The sequence below is a fragment of the Coregonus lavaretus genome, assembly GCF_964263955.1.
Source record: "Coregonus lavaretus genome assembly, chromosome: 35".
Taxonomy (NCBI): Eukaryota; Metazoa; Chordata; class Actinopteri; order Salmoniformes; family Salmonidae; genus Coregonus; species Coregonus lavaretus.
In genome coordinates this window covers 2,545,702-2,559,826 of record NC_140022.1, presented here as the reverse complement: position 1 = coordinate 2,559,826, position 14,125 = coordinate 2,545,702, and the positions used below count along the sequence as shown (strand labels likewise).

The 14,125-nt window shown below is 39.2% G+C and overlaps 1 protein-coding gene across 1 annotated transcript; it reads right to left on the bottom strand.

The window, feature by feature from the left end:
* Window positions 1–6,952: 6,952 nt before the first annotated feature.
* On the bottom strand, window positions 6,953–12,393 carry LOC311109660 (nectin-4-like). Its single transcript, XM_084152616.1, has 11 exons — window positions 12,277–12,393; window positions 11,032–11,370; window positions 10,439–10,738; window positions 10,150–10,185; window positions 9,907–10,015; window positions 9,744–9,803; window positions 9,463–9,582; window positions 8,694–8,723; window positions 8,497–8,559; window positions 8,258–8,296; window positions 6,953–7,988 (listed from the first exon to the last, which is right to left on the bottom strand). Exons 1-11 carry the CDS (start codon window positions 12,326–12,328, stop codon window positions 7,961–7,963), a joined length of 1,176 nt encoding a protein of 391 aa, XP_084008742.1. The 5' UTR covers window positions 12,329–12,393; the 3' UTR covers window positions 6,953–7,960.
* Between the last annotated feature and the right edge of the window lie 1,732 nt (window positions 12,394–14,125).

Here is a 14,125-nt window from a genome sequence, read left to right as displayed (position 1 = left end):
ACATATTTGACAGAATTTGGAAATGTTATGTTCACCATCTTAGAGAATGTTTTGTATAGTTTACATTTTGTTTTTGTGTTGTTGTTTGTGATAAATAAATACAAATATCAAGGGTATGAGTAGCTACTGGTAGTGAAGTAAAAAGGAAAGTTTATTTTATTGACTAACTGCATTAAAACGGTAGTGAACAATTTGGTTACACTTTACAATACAGTGTCCTTATTACAGTGTAGGTCTAACTCCTGTAAGTACAGTGTAACAAGTACTGTCATTACTCATTGTTACCCTGTACTTAGGGTTAGGGTACAAATTAAATAGATCATGGGATACATCTCTCTTACCTTCAACAGCTGTGAATAGAGCCCACAGCACCAGAAGCAGAGCAAGTCTGGATACACTTCCACACATACTGACCAACTGCAGAACCAAACGTTGACCCGACACTACCTGATCAGACTGACTACAGATATGACGTCAATGCAACGTTATTCACTCAGTAGAGGAACAAAATAAAAAGTATGCAAACTAAAGTGACCCTCCTTTGACTGGGTTGACCTAGTTATAATGGACCTTGAGAGTTTGCTGTTTTCTAGCTTCTACGTGTCTTAATCATGCTAGTGCATCTTGGTCTTTGTGACTGAGGTCTTTGTAAAGCACTCACCACAGAGAGGTCTTTTGATCAACCACAGACACATCAACAAGTCCACTTCCTTCTTTAGACACAAACAATGATAGATTCTGCACCACCATATGGCTATAGGGTGCTTTTTATCAAGCGTAGAACAGATGCAGGTATTGGTTAGTTTCAATCAACAATGAAACGGCCAATGTGTACACATTTGTAGTTTTGACCGCAAATATATTCAATGTTTTTGTATTATTGCAGTATCCATGCTTGTAATGTCACCTATCTCCATCCCCATCCCTGAGCTAATGTGGCTATCATTGGGCTAAAACCCAAACTCCAGATTGTGGCTTTATCAAGACAGCAGCACCACCTGCCGTTTACTTATTGAAAGACCAAAGAGAAGAGTGGAACGTTTATAGATAATGTTCACTTCTCTTAGGAAATATTGTCTGAATATTTTATCCTTCATTTATTTCACCTCAATCCATTTCAAAATGATAGTAGACGTGTTGCACTTATATTGATGTAAGGTGTATGAGGTCTTGAAAAAGTAAAAAGTGATGAGTAAATCTTGGGGATCCATTAAGTCAAGTCAAGTCAATCTCTTGTCGTCATAGCGCCTAGGCTTGGCCTTCAAAGTTCAGAATGTCCCTTCTGCACCAACTAAACTGTCCCTTTGTGGTAGAGCGCGCTCACCCCCTGGACGTTGTGTGCTGGAGTTTGGATTTGTTCTCCTGGTTAACTACAAACCACTAAGTTATTCTTCGGATTGCTTGGCCTGGCTGTAGCAATGAGTAAGATGGCTAACGCAATTGCAACGAAAAAGGCTAACAAGCCGGGTTCGGGGTCGCAACCTTGTATGTCTCGGCTCTGTACATGCTCTGGCTGCCCTCACTCAAATCAGTTTGTGTGCGGGACTAGGGGACGGTGCTGGTAAAAGTGGCTTGCCCGCAGCGGGCACTGTTTCCCTAGTAATGGGCACAGGTTCTCTTGACAATCGTAGCATTCTTGAGGGGCCTTGGTGTTTCCAATAGTGACTTCCTCTCCCTCGTGCGGATACCTTGGCTATGTCCAAGTGGCGGGATGCAGAGATGGATCGGGTCTTTGGTCGAAGCAAATGTCTTGTCTGCCTGGGCGTTGTGTATGCGCCTGTCTCGGGCAAGCACCGATTGCCTTTCTTCCTAGACTTGTTGATGAAGGGTCCGGTCCCAGCTCTGTGATCCGGTCATACGTAGACTTTTGAGACCGGGCTAGCCTTTTGCATAGCGTGCTAGCCATGTTGACTAACTCGCAAAGGCGAACTAGCTATTACTAGCTATTCCCGCTTCCCCACGGTGGAGTTGCTTGGTTAGCTTTCTTGTTTAGTGTACGTAGTGTTAAGTTGTTTGGTTATTCTAAACGGACCATACTGCGGTCAAAGAGGCTAGCTAGTCTCAATTACACTAAAAAGCCTCCTGGCTAACGTCGGCTATCATGCTAAACTTCCTAGCTTTCCCCCGTCGTTATGGCAACCCAATTCCTATTTCCAATTTCTGGAATCGGGTAACCCCCAGAGCGAGGGGCCTTGGCACGGGTCTGTGCGACCACTGCACCCCTCCACAAAAACGTTACTGTGGCAACAGTGCCCCTATGTTTGGCTACAGTTCAAACGGGGTACTACGCCAGCCGTTGCCCCCTATGCCCGCAAGTGGTTGTTGGTAGCGAAGTTGAGGGAATGAGCAGGGTTATTATCCCACACACGGTCTCTGTGGTTCGTATGAACCCGAACATGAGCTGTCTGTCTCCAGCTCAATGCTTTTCATGCCCGTTTTGAGGGAGGAAATATCCTCCCGTCTCCAGAAGCAGGCAATCAGAATGGTTCCTATGTCGAAGATCCAGGACGGTTGGTACAGCTGGTATTTCCTGGTTCCGAAAAGGCGACAGGACTTTGCGTCCCATTCTAGACATACGTGCCCTCAGCAAGCACGTCAGAGTCTACAAATTCAAAATGTTCACGAGCCGCCGGCTTTTACAGCTGATTGGCTGGTGGCAGCAGATTTGAGGGAGCAAGCAGTTACACACATCTATGCTACTGTCTGGTATTCCGTCTCTAGGCTTCATAAGAAACCAGAAAAATAGCTGTCTGACTCCATCTCAGCGCATTCTGTTTCTGGGTCTTGTGCTAGACTCACTTGCATATCGTTCTTTTCTATCCCCACGGAGGGTGTCTTGGTTCTGGATGGGTCACACAGTGCGTTGTACGTCCACTCCCCTTAATTGCTGCAGCAGCAGCTGAGCTGTCTGTGCTGCTAAGCCTAGCATCACTGGGACCAGAAGACCAGGGGACCACACTGCCTGTGCTGGGCCCAGCATCCTCCTAGGGTAACACTTTATTTGAAGGGTCCATAATAAACCATTTATAAGGCCTTTATAAGGTATTTACAAACCTTTTGCTCACCTTTTATTAATCATTACTCCCACATAAATGTTAGTAAGCTAGTTATTCACACATGTAAATATATATTTCCTTAAACATCCTGTGTTGTGTGCTTGTTCTATTACCAGGTACTGAAAGAATGTCTACCAATGGCCAGCCCATCTTTTTGTGAGAAATTACACTGGTAACTCAAAACATTTATAAGTATTTATAAAGTATAAATAGCACTCACTTTAGATTAGGAACCGCAAAAAGACTAATGATTAGTAGTAAATGGGGGTGGTGTAAAGTACTTAAGGAAAAATGCTTTAAAGTACTACTTAAGGAATTTTTTTGGGTATCTGTATTTTACTATTTATATTTTTGACTACTTTTACTTTTACTCCACTACATTTTCCCTGACACCCAAAAGTACACGTTATATTTTGAATGCTCAGGCAGGACAGCAATATGGTCCAATTCAAGCACCTATCTATATAACGTGTTGTCATCCCTACTGCCTCTGATCTGGCAGACTCACTAAACACAAATACTGCATTTGTAAATTATGTCTGAGTGTTGGAGTGTGCCCCTGTCTGTCAGTAAATTTAAAAAACAAGAACATCGTGCCATCTGGTTTGCTTAATATAAGGAATTTGATGTATAGCATTTACTTTTACTTTGTACTTTTACTCAAGTATGAACACTGAGTACATTTTCCACCACTGTACTTAAGTACATTTAAAACCAGATACTTTTAGACTAGTATTTTACTGGGTGACTTTTAACTTTTACTTGAGCCATTTTTTATTAAGGTATATTTACTTTGACTCAAGTATGTCAATTGAGTACTTTTTCCACCACTTCATCTATTATTTTATCACTTTTATCACCACAAGACCCAATAAACCTTGCTATCATTTTGAAATGGGTTGAGGTGAAATAATTGAAGGATCAAGTATTGCAGACACAGAAAATAAGTACCCCTGCACATTGACTTGGTACTGGTACCCCTTGTCTATAGCCTCGTTATTGTTATTTTATTGTTAAAATTTTTCCAAGCACATTTTTCTTACTTACTTTTTTATAACTCTGCATTGTTGGTTAAGGGCTCGTAAGTAAGCATTACACGGTGAGGTCTACATTTGTAGTATTGGGCGCATGTGGTTTGATTTGATTTGATATTTTGTAAGAGAAGTGAACATGATCTACGCTTCACTCTTCTCTTTGGTCTTTCAATAAGTAAACAGTAGGGGGTGCTACTGTCTTGATAAAGCCACAATCTGGAGTTTGTGTTTCAGCCCAGTGGGAGCCCCGCCACATAAACTGAGCGAGAAAGATAACATCACAAGCATAGTGATAGCGCAATAATACAACATCAGAGTTTATTCAGCAGGATAGATCTCATCCAATATGATATTTAACATGACTTTCAGTCACATCTTTATCTACTCTGAATGTTTTTGTTTGTTTACGTAAAGGACGGCATACTGCTTGTTTAGCGAGTACTGCTTCCCTCCCATCTGACCCATACCTGGCACGAACTCGGGACCTCTGCCTTGCTAGCACACGTGACCGTCCTCCCTCAAGCATCTTAGCTGATCGCGCCACCTCAAAAGTTAATGAGGCGACGCAAGCGGGACAATTAAAACTGAGGCGCAGGGTTGAGGTCAATTCCAATTAAATTCCAGTCAGTTCAGGAAGTACACTGAAATTCCAATTCCAATTCTCTTCAATGCCTTGCAATTAGGAACATTTAGAATTGGAATTAGTTTACTTTATGAATTGATCTGGATTTTAAATGGAATTGACCCCACAATAACCCTGCTGAGGAGGATTTTTCACACATCTCCATGTGCTATATTCATCCCTCAAATGTACTCAACAGCGACCCCAGTGTGCTACATTTACAAACTACTGCTTAGTCCACTGAAGACGCCTCTAAAATAACTAGTGTGAAATGTTACAGTTGACAGAATTAAACAAACCAATTTGTTTCAAGACAATATTTGTTGAGCTGAACATATATTTTATCTTTCTCAGAATCCCCTGTGCAAGAGGACCCAGTCAAATGAGCATCACTTTGGTTTGCTTAAGTTTTGTGTTCCTCTACTGAGTAAATGTATCATATCTGTAGTCCATATGAGCAGGCAGTGATGGTCAACGTTTGGTTCTGCAGTTGGTCAGTATGTGTGGAAGTGTATCCAGACTTGCTCTGCTTCTGGTGCTGTGGGGTCTATTCACAGCTGTTGAAGGTAAGAGAGATATTGCATGATCTATTTAATTTGTACCCTAACCCTAAGTACAGGGTAACAATGAGTAATGACAGTACTTGTTACACTGTACTTACAGGAGTTAGACCTACACAGGAATAAGGACACTGTATTGTAAAGTGTAACCAAATTGTTCACTACAGTTTTAATGCAGTTAGTAAATAAGAATAAACGTTCCTTTTCACTTCACTATAGCTACTAATGCTCAATCAAACCTTTCCTATGAAAAAACACTCTCACAATCCACTTCCCTTCCTGTTTGCAGAGACTCAAGTGAAAACATTGTGAACATGAGGAGCAGATATCACTCTCATCTGCCAAAACCAAACACTTAATTACATTACGCAAATGATATGTAATTTAAATAGAGTGATGAGTGTCGAGTGTCATATCGATCTGACCCAAAACGTACAGACAGCACTCGTGACCCAGAGGATGACAGAGTGTTTCTACACATCACCAACATACAACCATCTGATGAAGGGAACTACACCTGTGAGTGTTCACATCATGGAGGAACACATCTTTTGCATTTCAGTATTTCTGTCAAAGGTAAGTGTTTGGAGTTTTTCCAGGTTATAGAGCTCGCCAGCTTGTAGTCCTAAAAACCGAAAATTAGTTACCTCTGGTTCGTTCAGCCCTTCCTATGGGGAACATGAATGGAGAAAGAATACGTTTTTGGAATAAACACCGAAAATAAGGTCTGAGGTTAACACAGGTTTAGGAGATATTATACATTTTGTTCTATGAGATAATATCAGTCAGTTAACATGACCTTTATGAATTATGAAGCCTTCATGTGCTTTATGTGTTCTTTATTATTACATAAATGCTTCAAAAATCACAAAAAATTATGTTAGCTGATGAAGATGATCTCATAGAACAAAACGTATAAGACCACAGACCTTATTTTCAGCGTTTATCAGAAAACCCTACAAAAACTCCATTAATTTTCCCAGTCTTTGCCCGAAGAACCATGGCGGAGTTAGTGCCTACAAAAATAAGCCATCTCTATAAGTAGGCTATACAATTCCCCTCCCAAAATATACTAACATTGATTATTATAAATGTAGGGCCTATAGGCTAACCCTATAGGTTTGTCTCACCTTTAGAAAATAATGCAATATCGACAACGTTATCATGAACTTTTTTATATTTAGCTGATATTAAATATACAACATAATACAACTTTATTTTAACTGGGCCCTTTAACAAATTAATACTGCTATAACAACTACTTACCCCTTGAGCAGTGCATGGAGTTAGTGAGAATTATGAAATTCAGTCATCTGTGTGGTGTAAAACATAATCTGGTACACTGAATATCAAATCCATGTTTCAAAAGTCTTTCACCTGAACACACCGGGTGTGATGCGTTCTGCCTCTTCATGAGTGGCGTCAGAGAGTCTGTCTAGTCAACTGTGGATCGAGTGTACAATCGGTGGCGCGCAGTTGCATGGGCACTGCAAAAATAGCAAAACCGTTTCTCTACCACCTCTCTCCCTAAGATGACCCCTAGTGGCAATTGTTTGTAACTTTGGCTGGTCTCTTGACTGGTAGAAGAATCAAAGACGATTCATTTTTGAAGTATTGCCACTAGCAGATTTATGACACCATATAACAAGCAATGTCACAACATACATTACAACATTGTTTAAACATTTTATTTATAAAAGTAGAACAAAAACAATACACACAAAAACAAAGTACATTACAATATTGTGTATCTTACAGCATTTGATTTATAAAGAAAGAAGAGAACCACACACACACCATGAAAGTAGTCTACATTATGACATTGTGTAGGTTATAATATTATAACACACACCATGAAAGTAGTCTACATGATGACATTGTGTAGGTTATAATATTATAACACACACCATGAAAGTAGTCTACATGATGATATTGTGTAGGTTATAATATTATAACACACACCATGAAAGTAGTCTACATGATGACATTGTGTAGGTTATAATATTATAACACACACCATGAAAGTAGTCTACATGATGACATTGTGTAGGTTATAATATTATAACACACACCATGAAAGTAGTCTACATGATGATATTGTGTAGGTTATAATATTATAACACACACCATGAAAGTAGTCTACATGATGACATTGTGTAGGTTATAATATTATAACACACACCATGAAAGTAGTCTACATGATGATATTGTGTAGGTTATAATATTATAACACACACCATGAAAGTAGTCTACATGATGACATTGTGTAGGTTATAATATTATAACACACACCATGAAAGTAGTCTACATGATGACATTGTGTAGGTTATAATATTATAACACACACCATGAAAGTAGTCTACATGATGACATTGTGTAGGTTATAATATTATAACACACACCATGAAAGTAGTCTACATGATGACATTGTGTAGGTTATAATATTACAACAATTGATTTATTTAAAAAAGTGAAGAATAAAACAAAACACAAGTCTAGTGTAGATTTATCATGTTTCATCATTACCCAACTGCTAAATATATTTACATACACACTGTATTTACATATACAGTAACCAGCAGGCCTATGTGTGTCGTCCATTCAGTCCACTATTCAGTACCCACAATGCCTATGGATAGAAATGGTCTCTGAACCACACAGATGTGTGTTAGACAGTGTGGTAGTCACTCAGTTCTCGTAAGACTCTAAAAGTTTCCTAAGATAGAAAAGTAAAAACGGTCAAGTGTTGACAGCTATGGTCTAATACAAACAAATAGCTGACCAAGGTGTTTAAAATACCATTAAAGTGATCATTATACAGTACATCCAGCAACAAGCACTGATATTTGATAAGGGATCAATCAATGCCAAGACCTTTACCTAAATAAGATACAACAGAATGGCACAGATATATATATATATATATATTTTTTAAAGATACTTCTGACTGCATCTTTGTAATTATTTATGATTATTTCAGCTCACCTTCTACATTGCAGGTCATCTGGTCTCTCATGAGATATTCTGTATAAAAGAAGGTAATTTAAATATTGACTGAATGGAGTATCCTATATTAGTGACATGATTAACATAACATAACAACAATGCAGCAATGCAACAATTGCAACTCATTTGTATGTATGCAGTCACCATGACTACCACCACAGAACATCATTCCAGAGCTTCTTGTTGAGAGAATAAAATAAAAGAGGACTTAAACCTACTTCTCTACAACATCTTGTGCTTGTTGCATCATACGCTTGGCTGAGGAGCTGAGGGAGTGTAACCTGAAACACAAAAAGTACATTTTGGAGTTATGTTTTGAATTTTTGTGTTATTGTGACACATTTTAACATTCACAATCATCTCTGTTTCAAGCACTCTACCAGGATGATAAAAATAAGGCTGTACAAATACTCACATTTGGAATGGACTGGAGGTTGGTGTGGTCCTGAAAAGAAATGAAGACGTCAATGTGTTGATAAGGACCATATTATCTGTGGTAACAGACAGTCAGTGCCGTTTCTAGACGTAAGTGACATAAGTGGCTGCTTAGAGCCCCGCAGCCACTAGGGGGCCCCCAACCAAAACAATGTTTTTATATACAGTATATATCATATGTTTTAGGAAGTCAGTCGGGGTCTCAACATACTGTTGAATTGCAGGACATTAACTTTTAAGCTGCACATTTGTCTCTCTACCGCCAAGAGGAGGGCCACTAAAATGTTTTGCCCCCAAGGGCAGACAGTGATGTAAACACTGACATAATAAACATGACCACTCTTTGATCACAGAAACACACATCTTTCCCAAGTTTCCCAAGTTGAGAGAATATATAGTGCATTAGTGACATGATGATTAACAAAGCGGAACAAATACTAACATGCAGCTGACTGCATGATGCAGACAACATGACCACTATGACCACCACAACAGTACATCATTTCAGAGCTTCTTCCTGAAGAAGAGAGACTACAGCAGACAGTGAGCGAATGAAGATGGAAACCTTCCTCTTTACAGCCTCCTGAGCTGGTTGCATCCTGCGCTTGGCAGACTAACAAAAAAGTAAATTTTTCAGTTTTGTTTTTAGGGTTTTTGTAATTTATCCTAAAATCTTTCGGAACGTTCTCTGTCTCCCCTTTTTCAAGCACTTTATCAAGATAATAAAATAAAGTTGTAAAAATATTCACATTTGTGATGGAGTGAAGGTTGGTGTGTCCCTGGTTGGTGGACTGGAGGTTGGTGTGTCCCTGGTTGGTGGACTGGAGGTTGGTGTGTCCCTGGTTGGTGGACTGGAGGTTGGTGTGTCCCTGAAATAAATAAAACCTGTCAATGTACTGACATGAGCAAATATTTTTTTTAACCTGTGTGGCACACATTTTTTTTACAATACATTAGCATGTTTCAGGTTCTTACAAATAGATTTGATGGACCTATTGACCCCTTAAAGGTTCTTTAGAATGAGTCTCACCATTCAGTTGGTGTCTTTGTGGGAGTCCTACTGATTTCAGGGTCAGACGCTGGGGCTTTTCTGTACATCAAATTAGAGATCAACTGGTAAACAACTGGCAGTCAAATCACATTAAAATCATAGTAACTGTTTTCAGTTTCAAGGTAATATTTTGTATCTCTACCTGGACGAAGTATCTTTTCTCCTCTTAAGAAACCACAGTATTACACAGAATACAGCAATGAGACACATTGAACCCATCACTGCACCAACCACTGAACCAGCCACTGCATCTGTGAATGACAGAGATGACAAGAGAAGACGTATGTCAAATTCACAGGTACACTACACCTGAAAATTAAATCATAAAAGAGCAAAGACAATAGGTTGACTATGACTTGTCATTTTTAGAATAACAACCACTTACCACTGATCCAGTCATCATCAGAAACCTGAGATTGACCTAAAATAGAAATACACAGACAGTACTTCATCATGAAGACAGGCAGTACATCATCATGAACACAGGCAGTACTTCATCATGAACACAGGCAGTACTTCATCATGAACACCGGCAGTACTTCACCATGAACACTGGCAGTACTTCATCATGAACACAGGCAGTACTTCATCATGAACACAGGCAGTACATCATCATGACATCATCCTGATCATGTCAATATATTATGGTGGTATAAACCCTAACCATTTCTCACCTGCAAATGAAGCTTGATCCCTAGCTGGAATCACCATGGAACGCTGCTTGATGGCACCGCCGGATGACACTACACACCTAACCATGGTGTCTTTGTCAGGGAGACTGAATGCTGCCACCGTGGCAGTTATGGTGACAGTGACAGTTCCATTGGGATGGGTGACATCGGCAATTGTGAAATGTTCTAGAATTTCTGAGTCTTCCCAGGTCACTATAGGAGCAGGTCGTCCAGTAGCAGAACAGGACAGAGTGGTGTGACTGTTGTTGGTTTGTGTGATGAGGAGTGAGGGTCCATACAGCTCTATAGAACAACAACAGACACAGATCACAGTGAATGTAAATACTATAATGTTTTCATGTACATCAAGGTCAAATGGATGCATGATGATTTGAGGGAATTGTTCCTGGGTTAATCATTTGCACACAGGTCAAGGTTGAACAATGGATTGAAGGCATTTGGAGGCCATTGTTCCTGTTTTAAAGGGATATAACACATTGTTTTAAGACCTCAAAAGTAGTCTAGTGTTAAGGTGAATCCACATTATACCATTTTGATTTTAGAGTGTAATGTCCCTTTAACCCCTCATATTTTACCATTAACTTGGAGACAGGTCCTGCCACTGATAGCTCCATCTGGATAGGCGTTAAACAGACACTTGTAGCAGCCCTCGTCTCCTCTTGACACTCCTCTGATGATGATAGAGCAGTTCTGCAGTCCCTCGTCTTCAAACTCCACTTTCCTCTGAAAAGGTGGGTTGACTACTGGTCCAAATCGTTTGTTGTAGGTGGCCACATTTTCAATCGCCCCTGGTGTCACTTTCTGCCAGGTGACTTGAAGCACGTCTTTGGGTCTCATGAGCCTGCAGCTGAAGTGAGCGTCCTCTCCCAGGGTTGCTGTGACAACCTGCTGTGTTCTCACCAGCTGAGAGAGCCCTGCATGAAGACAGTTACAGGCTAGTTAGTACACACATCTAATTTAGCGCTACATTCTAGCAACCTGCAGTGCACACTGTGAAGGGATTAAACAACTACATAAATATATTTAATGGTATATGCAGCATTGTATCAATCAGTTGAAATCCCATTCTGTATGTTTGTACATTTCAAAGCACTCTTGGAAGACTAGCCCTTGGTGGGCTAAAAGAGATCCTAATAAATAAAAAATGTAGGTTGATATATTTGTATTAAGTTTGAGACAAGTATGTTAATGTTGTACTTAGAGTCTCCCTTGACTCCGTTCCAGTTTCAGTTATTATCCAGTTAATTGACTGGGCAGGGTTTTTTTCTATCCTGACAACAAATCCACTTGTTTGCTATATCTGATGTAATGCATCATATGTCAGCTACTGAAATATATATTTTAATTGTAAACTGGTCCCTGACAAGTAAATGTACTAAAATAAAGTAAAATACATCATGCAGAGAGGCAAATTGGGATATATGTTAATAAGGCACTTGTATTTTGAGCCAACACAGTATTTTAAATTGAGATTTTCAGCAAACTGAAATTGTTTCATTCAACTCACAATGAGCAAAAATAATTGGGTTAGTGAAGTATTCCATGTCAGCTCAACAATCTCCCAATTCAAATGTCCAGTCAACTTAGATATTTAAGCTACATGGACTCTAAGTTGCATTTTTTTACAGTATAGAACAGGAAGATGATGATGTTTGTATACTGATGGTGACCGGACCAGCCATTCACCAGTAAAAAGGAACCTTAGCTTCAAACAATGTTTCAAATTAATTGTATACCTTTAATGTCTATTTGCAGTTACACCTGATGCATAATGCACCTATACATGTAGTGTAGTTCATCTGAAAACTGATGTAACTCACCCTCAGCAAGGAATAGCAGCAGAACAGAAAGGCAACTTTTAACACGAGCCATGGCAGCAATGTGTAGCTAGGTGAGGCTAGGTGATGTAAATGGACGTCTGGATGATGTGCGGCAAAGTAGTATTTCCAGCTAGGAACCGTTTTCAAGGGATGCATTGTGGGAGGCATGGTAACGTAGTCCGTTGGATAGTTCAAAAACTAACAACTCTGTTGTTTTAGTTTAAAAAATGCAACCGTGTTGGCCAATGTTTAATGTGGCTTTACAGGGTGCAGGGTGCACCTGGTTAGACTACAATCGCTCCAGCTCCTCCTCCAGTGAAAGTGAAAGTAAACACAAAACGGTATCAGGAAAAAACACCGTTGAAAGTTTCGGGGTAATAACATTATGTATCATCATGCATAGCTAAGTGAATCTAATGGTGAGATTAATTTAATCTATATGGTTTTCCCTTGTGTGTGTCAGTGCCATTGTTTGCTCAAAGATGTAGCTGTGAAGTAAGTCCCTCCCGACAGTGGTTTGATTTCACACTCAATTTGCTGGGCCAGTCAAAGATAAGGGTGGCGTCTGAACTATGCTCTAAACAGCAAGCAGATTTGATTAACAACAAATCCATTTTTAAAAAGTACATGGGGAACACAAGTATATATAAAGAATATACAAAGGACATTTGGGCTAGGTGGTACAATATCACATTACACAAGGACCATAAGGACATACACACACTTCTAATTCTAACAGCTTTTTTGTTGGTAGAATATTTCATTTTCTTAAAATATAGTTCAATTTTATTTGTGTAAGTTAAGAAAATGTGGTGTTTTGTTTGTAAATTTACATTTGTGAATATGAAATTCGGCCAAAAGAGTAATGAAATTAATTACATAAAATTGTTTAAACTTATTTCTATCGTAGGTAAAGAATCCAAGCAGTACATCTCTCGCATGTGTGCCAGCATGCACAGCCAAGTGATTGTGGGAAAGACACTCATGTGATATTCATGTCAAGGGGGAAATGGACTGTTTGTGTGTGTTGTTTTTGGGTTAATTGATACTGCATAGTTTTTTTTCTGTCAAACTCTTGACACTGTGATTTTCTGTCAAATTCTCAGCTACTCTTTTGTTACTGAGAATGTTCCTGCACAGCAGGAAATGCAAACTTATAGTGCATTTGAGGTTTAAAAAGGCTTCTAAACTGTATCAACCCCTACAAAAAATGTCCATGAATTATAATCCACATTTCCTGTTGCTGCAGGATTCTTTTCCTGCTGTAGCATACTGGGTCAAATTAAGATCCTACACCTGTTTAAAGCAAAGGATGGGTACAAAAAAGCAGTCTGCTAGAAAACCTTGGTAGTGTATGGGTGAAGTGGGCAGTGGTACTCATTAGAATTTCCTGTCTTTTTCAGCTTTTGACCTTCTCATTTAAATCATAGTTTTTGTGTGTAATTTCCATGGTTTGTGTGTCATCTATCTGTAGTGAAAGTACACAATAATGACTAAAGGCAACAGAAATAAGGTAGTTATTAGTATTTATTCAATGTTACTGTGAAATACTAAGAGCAGATTTTCCAGAGGGAAGCGAAAAACCAGAATCCCATTTAAGCCAATATGGGATAAACTGGAACATTATTCCCTGATCTCTTTTAACAAGACAATCGAGCAAGCTCCTGGAAAATACAAAAATCTTCAACATAAACTTTGTAAGTTACTTTAAAGTTGACTGAGGACAGGCCTAGTACTAAAATACTGTACCTGTAAGCAAAAGTGAATTATCACAAAATACATAATTTACAGCCAAATCATCAGACACAGGAACTTTTTACATATAAATCAGGGGTAGCCAAAATGGCTC

Coding starts and splice junctions, on each gene's coding strand:
- LOC311109660 (XM_084152616.1), bottom strand. CDS start 12,328: ATGGCTCGTGTTAAAAGTTGCCTTTCTGTTCTGCTGCTATTCCTTGCT. Junction 9,583..9,743: donor ACAAAGACACCAACTGAATG/GTGAGACTCATT, acceptor TATTTATTTCAG/GGACACACCAACCTCCAGTC. Junction 8,560..8,693: donor ACCTCCAGTCCATTCCAAAT/GTGAGTATTTGT, acceptor TTTGTGTTTCAG/GTTACACTCCCTCAGCTCCT.